This window comes from Bos grunniens, chromosome 23 (assembly GCF_055505025.1).
Source record: "Bos grunniens cultivar Pamir isolate PY7600 chromosome 23, Bosgru_T2T1.0, whole genome shotgun sequence".
NCBI classification, from domain to species: Eukaryota; Metazoa; Chordata; class Mammalia; order Artiodactyla; family Bovidae; genus Bos; species Bos grunniens.
Genome location: NC_141187.1, coordinates 6,241,067 through 6,256,555, shown reverse-complemented (window position 1 = coordinate 6,256,555; position 15,489 = coordinate 6,241,067). Strand labels below are relative to the sequence as shown.

General features: G+C 37.0%; 1 protein-coding gene across 2 annotated transcripts in view; it reads right to left on the bottom strand.

Moving 5' to 3' along the window:
• The window catches only part of HMGCLL1 (3-hydroxy-3-methylglutaryl-CoA lyase like 1), a 200,019-nt gene that overhangs the window by 83,468 nt on the left and 101,062 nt on the right, over window positions 1–15,489 (bottom strand). Inside the window, exons 4-5 of one of the 2 annotated variants that reach the window (XM_086370614.1) lie at window positions 14,288–14,383; window positions 11,503–11,651 (exon numbers count right to left, since the gene is read on the bottom strand). In XM_086370614.1, the coding sequence (XP_086226740.1) occupies window positions 11,503–11,651; window positions 14,288–14,383 (245 nt within the window). The remainder of the gene's footprint in view (window positions 1–11,502; window positions 11,652–14,287; window positions 14,384–15,489) is intronic. The other variant, XM_086370613.1, reaches the window with a different exon arrangement.

Sequence of the window (15,489 nt, the reverse complement as noted above, 5' to 3'; positions counted from 1 at the left end):
AAAAGATTCTGAGTATCAGAGCAATCTTGAGAAAGAAGAATGGAGCTTGAGGAATCAACCTTCCTCACTTCAGACTATATACAGTTGTCAAGACAGTATGATACTGACACAAAGACAGAAATATATATCAATGGAAAAAGATAGAAAGCCTGGAGATAAGTCCACACACCTGTCTTTGACAAAATATATGATGAAGAAAAGACCGTCTCTTCAATAAGTGGTGCTGGGAAAACTAGACAGCTACATGTAAAAGAAAGAATCAGAACACTTTCTAACACCATACACAAAAATAAATTCAAATGAATTAAAGATCTAAATGTAAAACCAGAATCTATAAAACTCTTAGAGGAAAACTTAGGCAGAACACCCTTTGACATAAATCATAAAAGATCCTTTATGATCTCCTCCCCTAGAGTCATGGAAATAAAAATAAATGAATGAGACCTAGTTAAACTCAAAGGTTTTTGCACAAGGAAGGAAACTATAGCAAGGACAAGAGATAGCCCTCAGAATGGGAGAAAATAATAGCAAATGAAACAACTGACAAAGGATTAATCTCCAAAATATACAAGTAGTTCATGCAGCTCAATTCCAGAAAAACAAATAACCCAATCAAAAAGTGAGCAGTATGTAAACAGACATGTCTCCATGGAAGACATACAGATGGTTAGTAAACACATGAAATGATGTTCAACATTGTTCATTGTTAGAAAATGCAAATCAAAACTATAATGAGACATCTCACACTGGTAGGAATGGGCATCATCAAAAAGTCTACAAACAATAAATGCTGGAGAGGATATGGAGAAAAGGGAACCCTTTTGCACTGTTAATGGGAATGCAAACCGATGCAGCCACTATGGAGAACAGTATGGAGATTCCTTAAAATACTAGAAATAAAATTATTATGAAAGTGAAAGTCGCTCAGTCATGTCCAGCTTTTTATGACCCCATAGACTATACAGTCCATGGAATTCTCCAGGCCAGAATACTGGAGTGGGTAGCCATTCACTTCTCCAGGGGATCTTCCCAAATCAGGGACTGAACCTAGGTCTCCCACATTGCAGGTGGATTCTTTACCAGCTGAGCCACCAGGGAAGCCCATATGACCCAGCAATCCCACTACTAGGCATACACCCTTAAGAAATCATAATTGAAAAAGACACATGTACCCCAGTGTTCACTGAAGCACTATTTACAATGGCTAGAGAATTTCTTAATGAAAGTGAAAGAGAAGAGTGAAAAAGCTGGCTTAAAACTCAACATTCAAAAAACTAAGATCATGGCATCGGGTCCCATGCTGCTGCTGCTGCTGCTGCTAAGTCGCTCAGTCGTGTCCGACTCTTAGCGACCCCATGGACTGCAGCCCACCAGGCTCCTCCGTCCATGGGGTTTTCCAGGCAAGAGTACTGGAGTGGGGTGCTATTGCCTTCTCCATCTGGTCCTGTAACTTCATGGCAAGTAGATGGGGAAGCAGTGAAAACAGTGAAAGACTTTATTTTCTTGGGCTTCAAAATCACTGCAGATGGTAACTGCAGCCATTAAATTAAAATACTCTTACTCCTTGGAAGAAAAGTTATGACCAACCCAGAAAGCATTGAAAAGCAGAGACATTATGTTGCTGATAAAGGTCCATCTAGTCAAAAGTATGGCTTTCCGATAGTCATGTATGGATGTGAGAATTGGACCGTAAAGAAATCTGAGAAATCTAATTGATGCTTTTGAACTGTGGTGTTTGAGGAGACTCTTGAGGGTCCCTTGGACTGCAAGGGACAAACCAGTCCATCCTAAAGGAAATCAGTCCTGAATATTCATTGGAAGGACTGATGCTGAAGCTGAAACTCCAATACTTTGGACACCTGATGTGAAGAACTGACTCATTGGAAAAGACCCTGATGCTGGGAAAGATTGAAGGCGGGAGGAGAAGGGGATGACAGAGGATGAGATGGTTGAATGGCATCACCAACTCTGTGGACATGAATTTGAGCAAGCTCCAGGAGTTGGTGATGGACAGGAAAGCCTGGCATGCTGCAGTCCATGGAGTAACAAAGAGTCGGATATGACAGAGCAACTGAACTGAACTGAACTGAGGATATGGACGCAACCTAGATGTCCACTGACAGATGAATGGATGAAGAAATAATGGTATATATACACACAATGGAATATTACTCAGTTATAAAAAGGAACACATTTGAGTCAATTCTAGTTAGGTCATGAACCTAGAGCCTATTATACAGTGTGAAGTAAGTCAGAAAGAGAGTGACAAATACTATATATTAACACATATATATGGAATCTAAAAATATGGTACTGATGATCCTACATGCAGGGTAGCAAAGTAGACCCAGACCTAAAGGATAGACTTTTGGTCACAGTGGGGGAGGGAGAAGGTGGCATGCTTTGAGAGAGCAGTACTGGAACATATACATTACCATATATAAAATAGATGGCCACTGGCAATTTATTGTATGATGCAGGGAACCCAGACTCAGTGCTCTGTGACAATCTATTTAAGGTGGAATAGGGAGGGAGGTGGGAGGGAGATTTAAGAGGCAGGAGACATGCTTCGTACGTCTGTGGCTAACTCATGTTGATGTATGGCAAAAGCCATCACAATATTTTAAAGTAATTATCCTCCAATTAAAAATAAAATTTAAATTAAACAAAACAAAGGAAACCACTCAACTTCTGGTGATATTTCCTTACCTGGATTGTTTAATTGATGCCTTTATGTAAAAGTGATATAAGTTACACAGACATATACTGTCTAATCTCACTGCTTCCCTACAGCATCTATCTCTGATTAAATCCATGGCACTTATTACATTTATCCACTTTCAATAGCTGGCATAAGTTTTTACAGCCCTATTGCAAATGGTTTCTGCTCTGCCAAAGCCTCAGCCTGCTACCTCTCTTTTTCCTTTCTTTTTTCATTCCTCCCTTCTGACTCAATTTCTTTTTTTTTTTTTTTCTTTTTTTCAGTAAGGGTAGAATTTTTCAGACTGTTGTGTCAACAAATGGTTTTGTTAACTTTTAGTCCAATAGTCTGGTTACGTATGGAATTCTAAGCTGACAGTTTTTGTGGGTTTTTTTTTTTTTTTGCCATTTTGAATATACTGTTTCATTATCTCTGACCTCAGTTTTTGCTGATGAGAATATTTCCCTCTAAACATAATTGCTGTACAGTAAATCAGGGCAACCCATTTCAGTATTCTTGCCTTGGAGAATCCCATGGACAGAGGAGCCTGGCAGGCTACGATCCATAGTGTTGCACAGAGCTGCACACGACTGAAGTGACTGGGTGCAATTCTTCTCTACTGCTATAGGGTTATCTGCTGCTAAGTCACTTCAGTCATGCCCGACTCTGTGCGATCTCGTAGACGGCAGCCCACCAGGCTCCCCCGTCCCTGGGATTCTCCAGGCATGAACACTGGAGTAGGTTGCCATTTCCTTTTCCAATGCATGAAAGCGAAAAGTGAAAATGAAGTCGCTCAGTCGTGTCCGACTCTTAGCAACCCCATGGACTGCAGCCTACCAGGCTCCTCCATCCATGGGATTTTCCAGGCAAGAGTACTGGAGTGGGGTGCCATTATCTATTTATAGTTAATATCCTGCATTTGACTATGAGTCCTTCAGGACTTGTTACACTTCTTCATTATTAACATTAATGCTTTTTACTCCTAGAAAATCCTCAAGGTACTGTAATACTTCATCAAACATATCTCTCATATCTAGTTTCCTTGTTTTCTCCTTTTGAGAATTCTATTAGGCATTCTCTTTTCACTTTCAAAACTTCTATTATTTTTCTATTCACTATTGCAATTTCCTCAAATCCTAGTTTTAGGCCACTTATAGACCATTAACTCCCACTTCAACTATATCTAATCTGCTGTTCTGCAATTACTGTTTTTATTTAACACATGTATTTTTCACTTCCATTTCTTTTCCTCAAATCTTCATTCTTTTTTTTTTTTTCATAAAGACTTGTCCTTTTATTATATTCTTCCTTTGCCTCTATAAATATAGTAAAGGTTAATTCACCATCTCAATTCAGGTTATTCTATGTCCTTCTTTTCTGCTAAATTTATCCTTCCTTTTCTTTTTCTTCTGCTTATTTTTCTTAGGGTAATTTGTTCCCTCATGTGGTCTGTAATTTTTACTGGGAATGCCTTTTCATGGTCCTTTAGTTTCTGTGGAAGTTCCATGAAAGTCTTGAGTTATTTAAATGTTCCTATAAAGGAGATCTAATTTCCTTTTTCCCTTGCCTTGCAGACTTTACCAGTTCCCAAGCAAAGGTCTACCTTTATTTCTCAATTTGGGTTTCCACAATACTCCAATGTCATAAATCCACAACCTATAACACTGGCACAGATTTAAGTGACTCTGCATTGGCAAGGAAGTGCTTCCAGAATCCAAAAATACTCAGTCCAATCCTAGTCTTAGCAGAACATCTATCTTTCACACATAGACTCTAAAATCCCATTTCTAAGTCACTAGGGCTTGTATCTGGAGTAGACACCCCATGTGCTGGGGCCATCACACTGCATCCTTGCCACACTTTCTCTGATGGAATTTGAGGACTTCCTTTTCTCTTCTGAACTTCACCTTATGCTTTACAAGTTGTTATATTTATGTGTTTGTAAAGGGAACAGAAAAGGGAGTCTCTGTATCAGCTCAGTCCCTCATAATCTCTCTCTTTCTCACTATTACACAAAACACACATCCAGTCTTCTTATGAACATTATAAATTGACTGCTTGACACAGTCACATGGCACATGAAGCTCAACAGATGCAAAATAATGGTCATTCCTGTTTTCCCCACATTTGTCTTTAAAAAGAAAAAGACCAGTCTTATGGACTCTGTGGGAGAGGGAGAGAGAATGGCATTGAAACATGTATAATATCATGTATGAAACGAGTCGCCAGTCCAGGTTCGATGCATGATTCTGGATGCTTGGGGCTGGTGCACTGGGACGACCCAGAGGAAGGGTATGGGGAGGGAGGAGGGAGGAGGGTTCAGGATGGGGAACACAGGTATACCTGTGGTGGATTCATTTCGATATTTGGCAAAACTAATACAATATTGTAAAGTTTAAAAAAAAAAAAAAAAAGATATAGTCATTTTTAGCCACTACATCTCTTGGTCACCTTTAAGAACACGCTCATTAACCAGCGTTGGCTGGTTCTTCTGTAGAGCGTGGGAACTGCCGGCCCAGCTCACGTGGACAGAGCGGTGCCTGCAGGCCCTTTTCGGGATGGCCACAGACATCTCCAAGTGCCCTCTTTGTTTCTGGTCTCATGGCATGCCCTCATTTGTACTCTAGTATCGACTGCTGAAATGATATTCCTTAAGCATAAATCTGATTGGGTATTTTTCTACTCTGAAAATCTTTAATGGCCTGTTGTTGTCTACCAAATAAACTTGGTATTCAAGCTCAGCAGTATGTGAAACCTCATCTTTCTACCTCTCTTCCATTTCACAGCCTTAAAAGCTCCTATTCCAGGAAATACAAACTTCTCCCTGTTACCAAACATTTCTGGAGGTTTCTCTTCACTGTGCCTTTGCTCTTTGTAAATTTCCTGCTCTCACTGAAAAGGTCACTATTTCTGATTATGTTTCCATATTTTTACTCATTTTTATAATTTCATTTTATTGACACCTCCATGCGAGTTTTACAAATAACTCCTGAGAAATTTAAGACAGTCTTACTTTAAAAATTAATGGGATTTATCTGTATTTCTCCTAAACACTTGGCATTTTTGACCACATAGTCATTATTTCTATACAAATTACTTCCGCAGTCTGCTGGAAACTCCCTAGGCTACTTTTTCATTTTTATATTCCACATGGCATCAGAAGACAAGACATGATATAAAACAATCAATATTTCTTAAATGAATTCATGCAAAATATGTTAGTAAAGATGTCGTTTTAACTTTCAGAATAATTTTCTATACAATTCCTAATCTTTATAATCAACATATAGCCAGATTCTGGTTCTTAACAGTTCAAATTCTGTATCCAGAAATGACAGCAAATATTTGAGAGTTTGGACTTGGAATCATGTTTTAAACATTATTTAGGATGACAGAGTAACAAAAAAAATCACCAATGATATTGAAACCCATGGTACTAAAATTACAATAAACCCTGGATAGAAATATGAGTTGTTTTATTTTTATTTGTGCTTACTGAGGCCATTTATCAGTATTGTGCAAAATCATGAAAAACAGCAGTATTCAAGTCTTTACCAACTTTACCCAGAAGAACTGAATCATGAAAAAAATCACCTAGTTAGGCCTTCCCTAGGCCTACTTTCCCATATTTCTCAAATCATCCTGGCAAAAAGAAACCAAAAGAAGTCTTTAATAAATGTCACAAATACTGGAGCATAAAGAATCAACCACTGCTACACTCAGAAGAGAAAAACAATGTCAGTGTCAGGAATGATGAGGTGACATTTGATGTCAACGAAAGGTAATTAAGACATTTAAAAAGAGGAATGAATTTGATGCAGCCATGCAGAATATATCAGCCTAAAAGCAATACAGAACAGCATCCGATTATTAACAAGCCAGTTATGAATAAATTTTGAGAGCCTATCATGCCCTTAGCACTGTGGATGATAGATGATACAGTGATGGTCCCTTAGTCTCGAGAAGCAATTCTGCTAAAATCTCCTTTAGTTCTAAAAGGTGAATTTCACGAGAAATGACAAAACACATTCTTGCCCTAAAAGAGGCTATTTAGATGCGACTTCACACACACACAACTTACATATTGACTGCAGCTGAGGATGTGTTATCTGGCACACAGCAGTGACAGAGCAATATGTAAGGCTAAAAAAAGTAGAACTCAAAACCACCATATGTACTAAAGAAAATCATTTTAACAGATGTCTCAATTTTTAAAGTCTTACATGCCATATTTTGGTAGATGATTTGAATTCCTCTTCCAGGCACCAGTGGAAAGTCCTCAGTTTAACAATAGAAATTGGAAAGAAACTTAAACCAATGAGCTTCTACTTACAGACAATGGTGCCACCTACGCAAGTGAATTTCATTAGGATAAATCAGCTTATGGGAGGCACTGGCATCATCAGCCATGAGAAACACTGTCTGTCACTTACTGTGTATTTAAAACTCGGGGCCCTCAGCAAGGAGGTTCATTATCCTACTCAAAAAGGCTGCTATTTCAGATCAGGGTCTGTAATGACATTTTGCATTAGGCAAGGGAAGGACAGGAGATATAACATGTTCACATGACCTAGATGGTTTGATGAACAAACAAGTAGGTTGCAAGTTCCTGAAGAAATGTGTTATCAGTTCTTTCTCCAAGGGAAGTCCACGGAAAGCTGACCATTTTGAAAGAGAATACTCTGCCCTGACTTCACAGCCCTACGAAACGGTTACCATTTTAAAGATTAGAAATTATTCAGAGCTAGGCAACCAGTTAAAATTAACTAAGCACAGGAAGAATTTCCAAACATTGAGGGTCTTATCAAAACAATTGGTCGTTCACATAAATGATACAATTTTATTCAGAAGCATTTAAAAACAGATTGGGTTTTCCTTGGTTTTGATTTAGATAGGGAGTTGGTGATGTGGGTGACAGATGAAGAGGTATGTAAGATATGCACCCTAGACTCATTAGAGTTTTATGAAAAGCCTCATTCCTCATCTCCTCCAAAATATGAATAAATACTAATCACTCCTTATAAAGAATTTAAGATAAAAGCAAAATGTTATTACATCCTAAAACCGCCTTTGTTTTTTCATACTTCAAAGTTATCTATGGTTGCCTGTGTGCGAAGTCCCTTCAGTCGTGTCCGACTCTTTGAGACCCCATTGACTGCAGCCCGCCAGGCTCCTCTGTCCATGGGATTCTCCAGGGAAGAACACTGGAGTGGGTTGCCATGCCCTCCTCCAGGTATCTATGGTTGTCTTTCTTACTTTAATTACTAATTTGCTTTTTATTCATTGTTCTCATTATTTTGTACCTGAGTTTGTTTTTGTTTTTTTTCCTGAGAATTTGAGAATAAACTCAGCAGTGACAGTTCACAATGAAATATTTTCTTGCATTTTGTAAATTTTTTAAACAATGGGTGAATGAATAATTTTGTTTGGCTCCTAGAAAAAAAAATGTTAGCAATCTACTTCTTTCAACTTTCAGTAGGCTCAGCCCTTCAGGAAGTCAATCATGTGTCCAATCATTCTAGACCACTTTACAGGAGAAGTCTAAGAGGTAATCATGGTAAAACTGTCTGATATGCCCAACTGCTGACTTTGTGAACTTATAACCTATTTATAAGTATCTTAACAACAAAATGAACAAGTCACCTTAGCGACAGTTTCCTTCTAAAATTAAATTTCCACACGTAAAGCAGCATGTGATTCCTGTGACTCGTGACTTCATTAAAGAGAAGCTGATACTTATTTCAAACAAAAGGGAATAAAACCTGAAAGTCTTATGTGATAGATGAGAAAACTACTTCATATCTCAGGGATTTCATTCTTAAATACACATCAAGAGATAATTCATTCAGTAAATCCACTGATAAAAAAGAGAATGACTAAATTTATAACAGGCTTCTATTTTTCTCTTTTTAACATTTTAAAGATTTAGACAGATAAGACAAAAGTAACCTAGATGTTTTAAACATATGTGAAATGCACACTAAAAAATGAAGTCCAAAATTTAGACATTTCATTGCTCACTCGCATACAATGGACGAGCAGCAGTAGTTAGCTGACTCTGCATTTTCTGTCGGCAATCTGGCATGGTGTCTTTCCCAATGTATCCCAGATGTTACATAAAGTTCCAAGCATCTATAAAAAGACCTGTACATAGGCATGTGTATGTGTGTGTTTCCAAGAGGGGAGGAAACAAACAATAGACTTCATAACTTTAATAGAAGCTGCTATTTAGACCATATGAAAGGTTACTGTTTTATAGAAGCTTAAATGGCTTTAGTGAGCATTTTTAAAATGTGTCCTGTTGTATGGCCTTTAAAGCTGACAGCAGCTGGCACCATACATTTTCTGAATGATGGTCCATATTGATGCAGCTGTTGCCATAGTAACACTGGCTGGAGCATCTACTTCAGGTTTGACTAGCTGAGCATGGCTTTTTCCCTAAAACGAGCACCAATAGCCCATGCTTTTTAATACAGTACCTACCTTCTATATTGCCAGTGAAAATAAGACCTAACTTAAAGCCTGTAAAAGTTTGGGGGAGAAGAAGATAATTTTCAACTACACAAGTAGTGAACTCACATCCATCTGTCAAAAGGCATTATTTCTAAAAGTGACTACTGTTTCAGAAAATCAAGGACTTGGGCTCCAAAGGAAGAAAATCTACACCGGAAAATATGCATTTGTCTACAGTATAATTACAATGTACTTCTGCTGGCTTCATTTGGCTGTAGGTTAGTTCTTATTCATCTATACTTCTGTATCCATCTTATCAAATCCTGAAAAATTTCTTAGGTTGTAGCATGGTTAGAACTTTCTTTATTGATAGGACAATACTAAATGTTTAGTATTTAGTACTAAACATTTTATTGCATTTTATTTTATTTATTTTATTTTTATATTGAACTTTATAAACATTTTATTAATGCAATCAGTATTAAAGGAGATTTAGGGTTTCTATTAGCCTTATAGGGTTTGCCTATACTATTTTATAAAGTGATAAGATCAGTTGTCATAAAATTTGTGAACATCCATCTTTCCACATTAAAAAAAAAATTTCCCAATTGAAATATGTACCTTACTTCTTAAGGTTTTGTGTTCTTTCAACTTTTCAATGAGAATTACTTTACTCAATAGCCTATACTCCAAACATAAATATACACTGAAACAGAAGAACAGCTTCTTCATTTTTCCCTTTTTTTTTTAAAGGTAAGAAAATAAAACAACTTATGTGTGTTTGAATTTAAAACTTGCGGGACACCTCTTCTTTTTGATGGTGGTTATGTAACTTTTATATTTTTGGTTGTTATGTAACTTTTGCCTTAAAAGCACACATCCTTTACTTTCTATGGAAACAGATTATCTTGGTTTTTTAATTTTCTTGCATGCACTCTGCATGTTATGTATACATGTTAGTTAACAAAATAACTTTATATGTTTAAAAAGTCATGTTGGAAATTTACTAAGGAGAAAGGAAAAGAAGTTTTAAAAAGGCAGTAAACCAAAAAATACCTAACTACAGTGTAATCTAATTCTACTTGCTCTCCAAATGACCTTGATTGAATTCCAACCCTTTTCTAATCTCCTCACTCCAAATTGGGTCCACTTGTTTTCTCATTGATGATTGATCTTTCTTGCCACTCTGAACATTGCTCACCTCAATCAAGGGAAGGACAACCAGCACGGAAACCCAGGGACAGCATTCAGCCTTCTCTTACAAACACTATGCATTTTAAATTATGAAGATGATATGGCATCTTTATCATACCTCCATAATTATAAAAATAGAATAATAGCTAATGTGTTAGAAAAAACTTCTTTCTTAAGTAACAATGAGTTTATTATACATTTCACAGACACGGATCTGGGTGTAGAGCCTGTCTGAGCGAGATGCTTTCCTGCTTCTTGAAAGAAGGCAAAAACAAAAGCAGGTTTCTTTTCTCCTCTCCTTCACCAAATATAGTTGCTTTGGATTCACACAGAGAAGGCCCAGAAGTCAGCCGAATGGGTGGTACGACGAACCTGCACCCCAGTGCGGTTTTACAGTTTACACATGCTATTCAATTTCCATACAATATATTCTTTGAAGAAAAAGCATGGTTCTTAAAAAAGTCAAAAATTTGGAAACCACACTAAATGATTACTTTCCAAATGCTACTATGAGCTTATACCGATCTATCCACTTACAGTATGCTGAGATCCAAACCACACGGCTGCATTCGGGTAATTTGGCATTGACGAAATGAGTAACAGTGTCAGATATGATGCTGGTCCCCATGAGCTCAAGGCATCATGCCCCACAGGCTAGATACACCCTCAGGATTCAGATGATATTATCGAGGTAGTTATAGCAATAACTATAAAATGATGGCCCTGATCACATAAGGTGCAAATAAGATACTCTATGTATATTTATTCAGTTCAGTTCAGTCGCTCAGTTGTGTCCAACTCTTTGCGACCCCATGAATCACAGCACCCCAGGCCTCCCTGTCCATCACAAACTCCCAGAGTTCACTCAGACTCATGTCCATTGAGTCGGTGATGCCATCCAGCCATCTCATCCTCTGTCATCCCCTTCTCCTCCTGCCCCCAATCCCTCCCAGCATCAGAGTCTTTTCCAATGAGTCAACTCTTCGCATGAGGTGGCCAAAGTATTGGAGTTTCAGCTTTAGCATCAGTCCTTCCAATGAACACCCAGGACTGATCTCCTTTAGAATGGACTGCTTGGATCTATATTATTACATGAGGTAAAACAATGTTAAAATAATTCTTAAAGAGCTTAATTTGTGGGATTTGATAATTACCCTCGTGCTGGAATATTCATGTGTCTTGCAGACTTAACTACCTCTTCAAACTTCTTCATACTTTCTTCAATAGAACAGTTAATGTTCTTCTTGCTAAAGGATTCAGAGGCAGCACCAAAAACAGATACCTCGGTTGCTCCTGCAGCAATCTGAAAAATATAATTTAAAGGCAAAAGCTAATCAGTTTCAAAAACATAAGTGAGAGCAGTAGAAGCAATATTAATTACTCTATAAAGAAACACTTGTATTCTTTAGCATTCTGCTTAGAATTTAAAATTACATTTCTCTCTACTTGCTATATACTCTCTTTTGAAATGTAAAAATATTTTATAACAGGATAATTCCACAAACTACAACACTCATAAATCACATAATATACAATGGTGGTATTCCAATTTAATTTCACCTTTCCTGAAAGTTATCCTCAGAAGTATTTTAACCCAAATTGTGGAAAATACCAGCATCCCAATAAAACCTCTCAACATCTATGGAAAACATTACTTTTAGACCATATATTTTTAAATAGAGGATAGTAAATGCTCTCTGGGTTTCTTCTTTCCTTATAACCCATCAGAAAAACAGTTTTCCAAATTATCACCTGGATTTTGCCCCCAATTTTCTCCCTATCTCTCAAGCTCCCTTCCATTGTTTCATACTTTGACTATGACAACTAAACCCTTGTGTGTCTAATTCCTTAACCCTCTTGCCAGTTTTTGTTTGTTTTTGTTTTTTAGTAAATGTAGGTGTCTTTTTTACTTTTTATTCTTATTCATTTATTTATTTTGGCTGTGCTGCATAGCATGAGGGATCCTGGTTTCCCTTCCAGGGATCGAACCCATGGCCCCTGCAACGGAAGCGTGGAGTCCTAAGCACTGGATTGCCAAGAAAGTCCCCTCCCCTCTAGCCAATCTTTAAACCCAAAATGTTGACCTAATCAGTTCTCCTTTTTGCCCACTTTTCCATCTTTCTTCCTTCCTCCAGTCTTCCCAGAGACTTGTTGTCAAATGTCAAGCCTCCTACATTTCCAGACGGATTCTTAAGTCTTTCTATCAATATATCTACAGCACCATGCCTAGAGTGCCCTTCCTCACCAATACCCTAACACCTTAAGAAAACAAAAATTCTGTCATCTTTCCTCCAACACTGAAAAAAACATTGGCTTCCACTCCTCCATCCACAAAACATTTTTAACCTTTAAAATAAAAGTCTATGGATTATCAGCGATGTCCTACTCTATAACACAGAGAACTATATTCAATATCCAATGATAAACCATAATAGAAAAGAGTATTTTAAAAGAATGTGTATATATTTATAATGGAATCATTTTTATGTACATCATAAATGAATACATCATCATATTTCAACTATATTTCATTAAAAGTTTTTATATAAATTAAAATAAAATTCTATTTATTGAACACCTACTCTGATCCCATGTTGCTGTTTGTACTTTGCACACCTTATTTCTAATCTACAAACAATCTTCTAAACTAAGCATATACTATACCAATTTATAGATGCAAAAACTATGGTTCAAAGAGGATAAATCTCTAGTAGGAGATCCCAAGCTCAGTAGAAGTTCTGGGGCCATGTTTTGGACATGAGTTTGCATACCTCCCAGGTCAAGATTGCTTCTATTCCTTTCTAAGCTATCCTGAAGGTGTCCTTTTATATATTTCTCAGGGTAGGTACATTTCCTACTCTGTTAGGACCAGATCACAGAATATTTACAATTTCTTAAAAGATGTCTGTCTTTATTTACAATGTAATCAAAAATTGTATTAATTGTTTAAGAGAAAAGTGGTTTCACAAGATACACTAACAGGTCATACCCCAACTAGGACCCAGAACTTCAACTTCATGCAACACAGTCACAAATACAAAAGTGAAAAATATCCATTAAAATCAGAAATAGCTGCTGCTTAGCTTTTACAATACAGCCATGTAAGCATATCACCTCAAGCCTTTACTTAAAGCTGCACTGATTCTTCTAGTGTGAAAGTGAAAGTTGCTCAGTCATGTCTGACTTTGAGACCCCATGGACTGTCCATGGAATTCTCCAGGCCAGAATACTGGAGTGGGTAGCCTTTCCCTTCTCCAGGGGATCTTCCCAACCAGAACCCAGGTCTCCTGCATTGTAGGCGGATTCTTTACCAACTGAGCCACAAGGGAAGCCCAAGAACACTGGAGTGGGTAGCCTATCTCTTCTCCAGGGGATCTTCCTGACCCAGGAATCGAACCGGGGTCTCCCGCATTGCAGGTGGATATGTATATTCACAAAAGCTTTTTGGCATATAAATTCCCAAGTCACCTTGGATTCAGAGAAACAAGTGAGAAGACAATAAAGAAAGCTGTTAGTTCCAATGACAGTGCTTAGCTTCGTGAAGAGGGTGGGAACAACAGCAAGGCCAAAAGAGGTGACAAATACAATTGTCTGCTGCAGTTACATTAATAAGTACAACACTGTGTTGAGAAATGTTTATTTTGTACTCCTTGTTTAAGAGGGAAGCACAAAATATACTTTCAAAAGAATCTCATTGAAATGGACAATTGTATTTCTGTGTTTTAATTCTTGGATGTTAAAGTGAAAGAGCCATTTGTGTGGAGCATCTGAGTCCCAACAACGCCACAAAGTCACTGATCGCCAAGTACCCACATGAGTATAATAGCAATAGTGTTTATGCAGGATATCAAGGGAGTCATGTATCACACCATTTAACTTTGTAAAAATCTTTACAATAAAAAGCATATCAATTTTAGGGAAAATTAGTAGCACACTTACAGCACGGTGAAAACCCTGAAGATTAGGAGTAAGGACAGGATATCGAATTCCTGGATATTGATGAATGCCCTTCATCACTTCAGTGTGATCTGCCATCTTGAATACATAATAAGTTATATGGAGACATGAGAATTGGAATATTCTATCAAGCATGTTCTTAGTTTTCAGGAAGCTTATAAATATACAGGAAATTATATTCTATCAGTTCATGTTTGAAATAGCAAAACCATGTCAATATAGCTAATGATAAGTAGTTCTCAATGTCATAAATATATAATAACTGATCTGGATTTTATGTATTATATAACAGGATCTGGTTAAGTGACTGATTACTTAGGAATTACTTAACTTGGTTGGTTAACTTAATTACTTAAACATTACTCAGGAATTCTGAACTCTCGTGTTTTCAATGGACTAATCTTTATTCTCTTCCTTTCATTTTATGGCCAAGCCTCCAATACCCCTGAGAGTAGGGAGAGTTTGAATGGCAAAGACTGTGCATTTATCTTCCACATGGAAATTTTATGTCCAGATAATTTTCAACATGTGAAATTTTACAATGTTTAGTAAAGTGTAAATTACACATGTCCAAAGAATTTAACGAGGCTGAGATCCTAGTATACTATTGGTTTTAGCTACTAAAAATCATAATGCTTTACATAGTTCTATCCTTGAGTTACTATTTGTTCTCATAATGTGAACAAATATTAACAAATACGATGGAGCACACAACAGGAAGCTCATCCTATCAAGACTATTTTCTATGAATCTATTTAAGAAAAATCAACTTTGAATTAAAATGTCAAACTTGCCAGTTCATCACAAAGTCTGTAATTTAGCCTCCTAGAGCAATAACTGATGGTCAAACTCCATAATCATCTTATAGAGAAATTACTGTTGATGTAATCACAAGTTCTGCATATTGAAGAATAACAAATTATGGCATGAACAATAAATAAAAGGAATAATGTATAAACAGCAAAAGTACATGGAATGAGCATGGAGAAAGCTGTAAAAACATGTGCTAAACCAAAAGTTGTATCTTTGCTGTGGTAATGGGTGAGGGAAGACTTGTTTTTTTCTCTATATACCTTGGCGTATTAAAATAAGCATGCACTGTTTTTAACTTAAAAGCAAATAAAACAGAATTAAAGTATAAATGCTTTAATTCACACAACTATACATTTTTAAAAAGGTGTAAT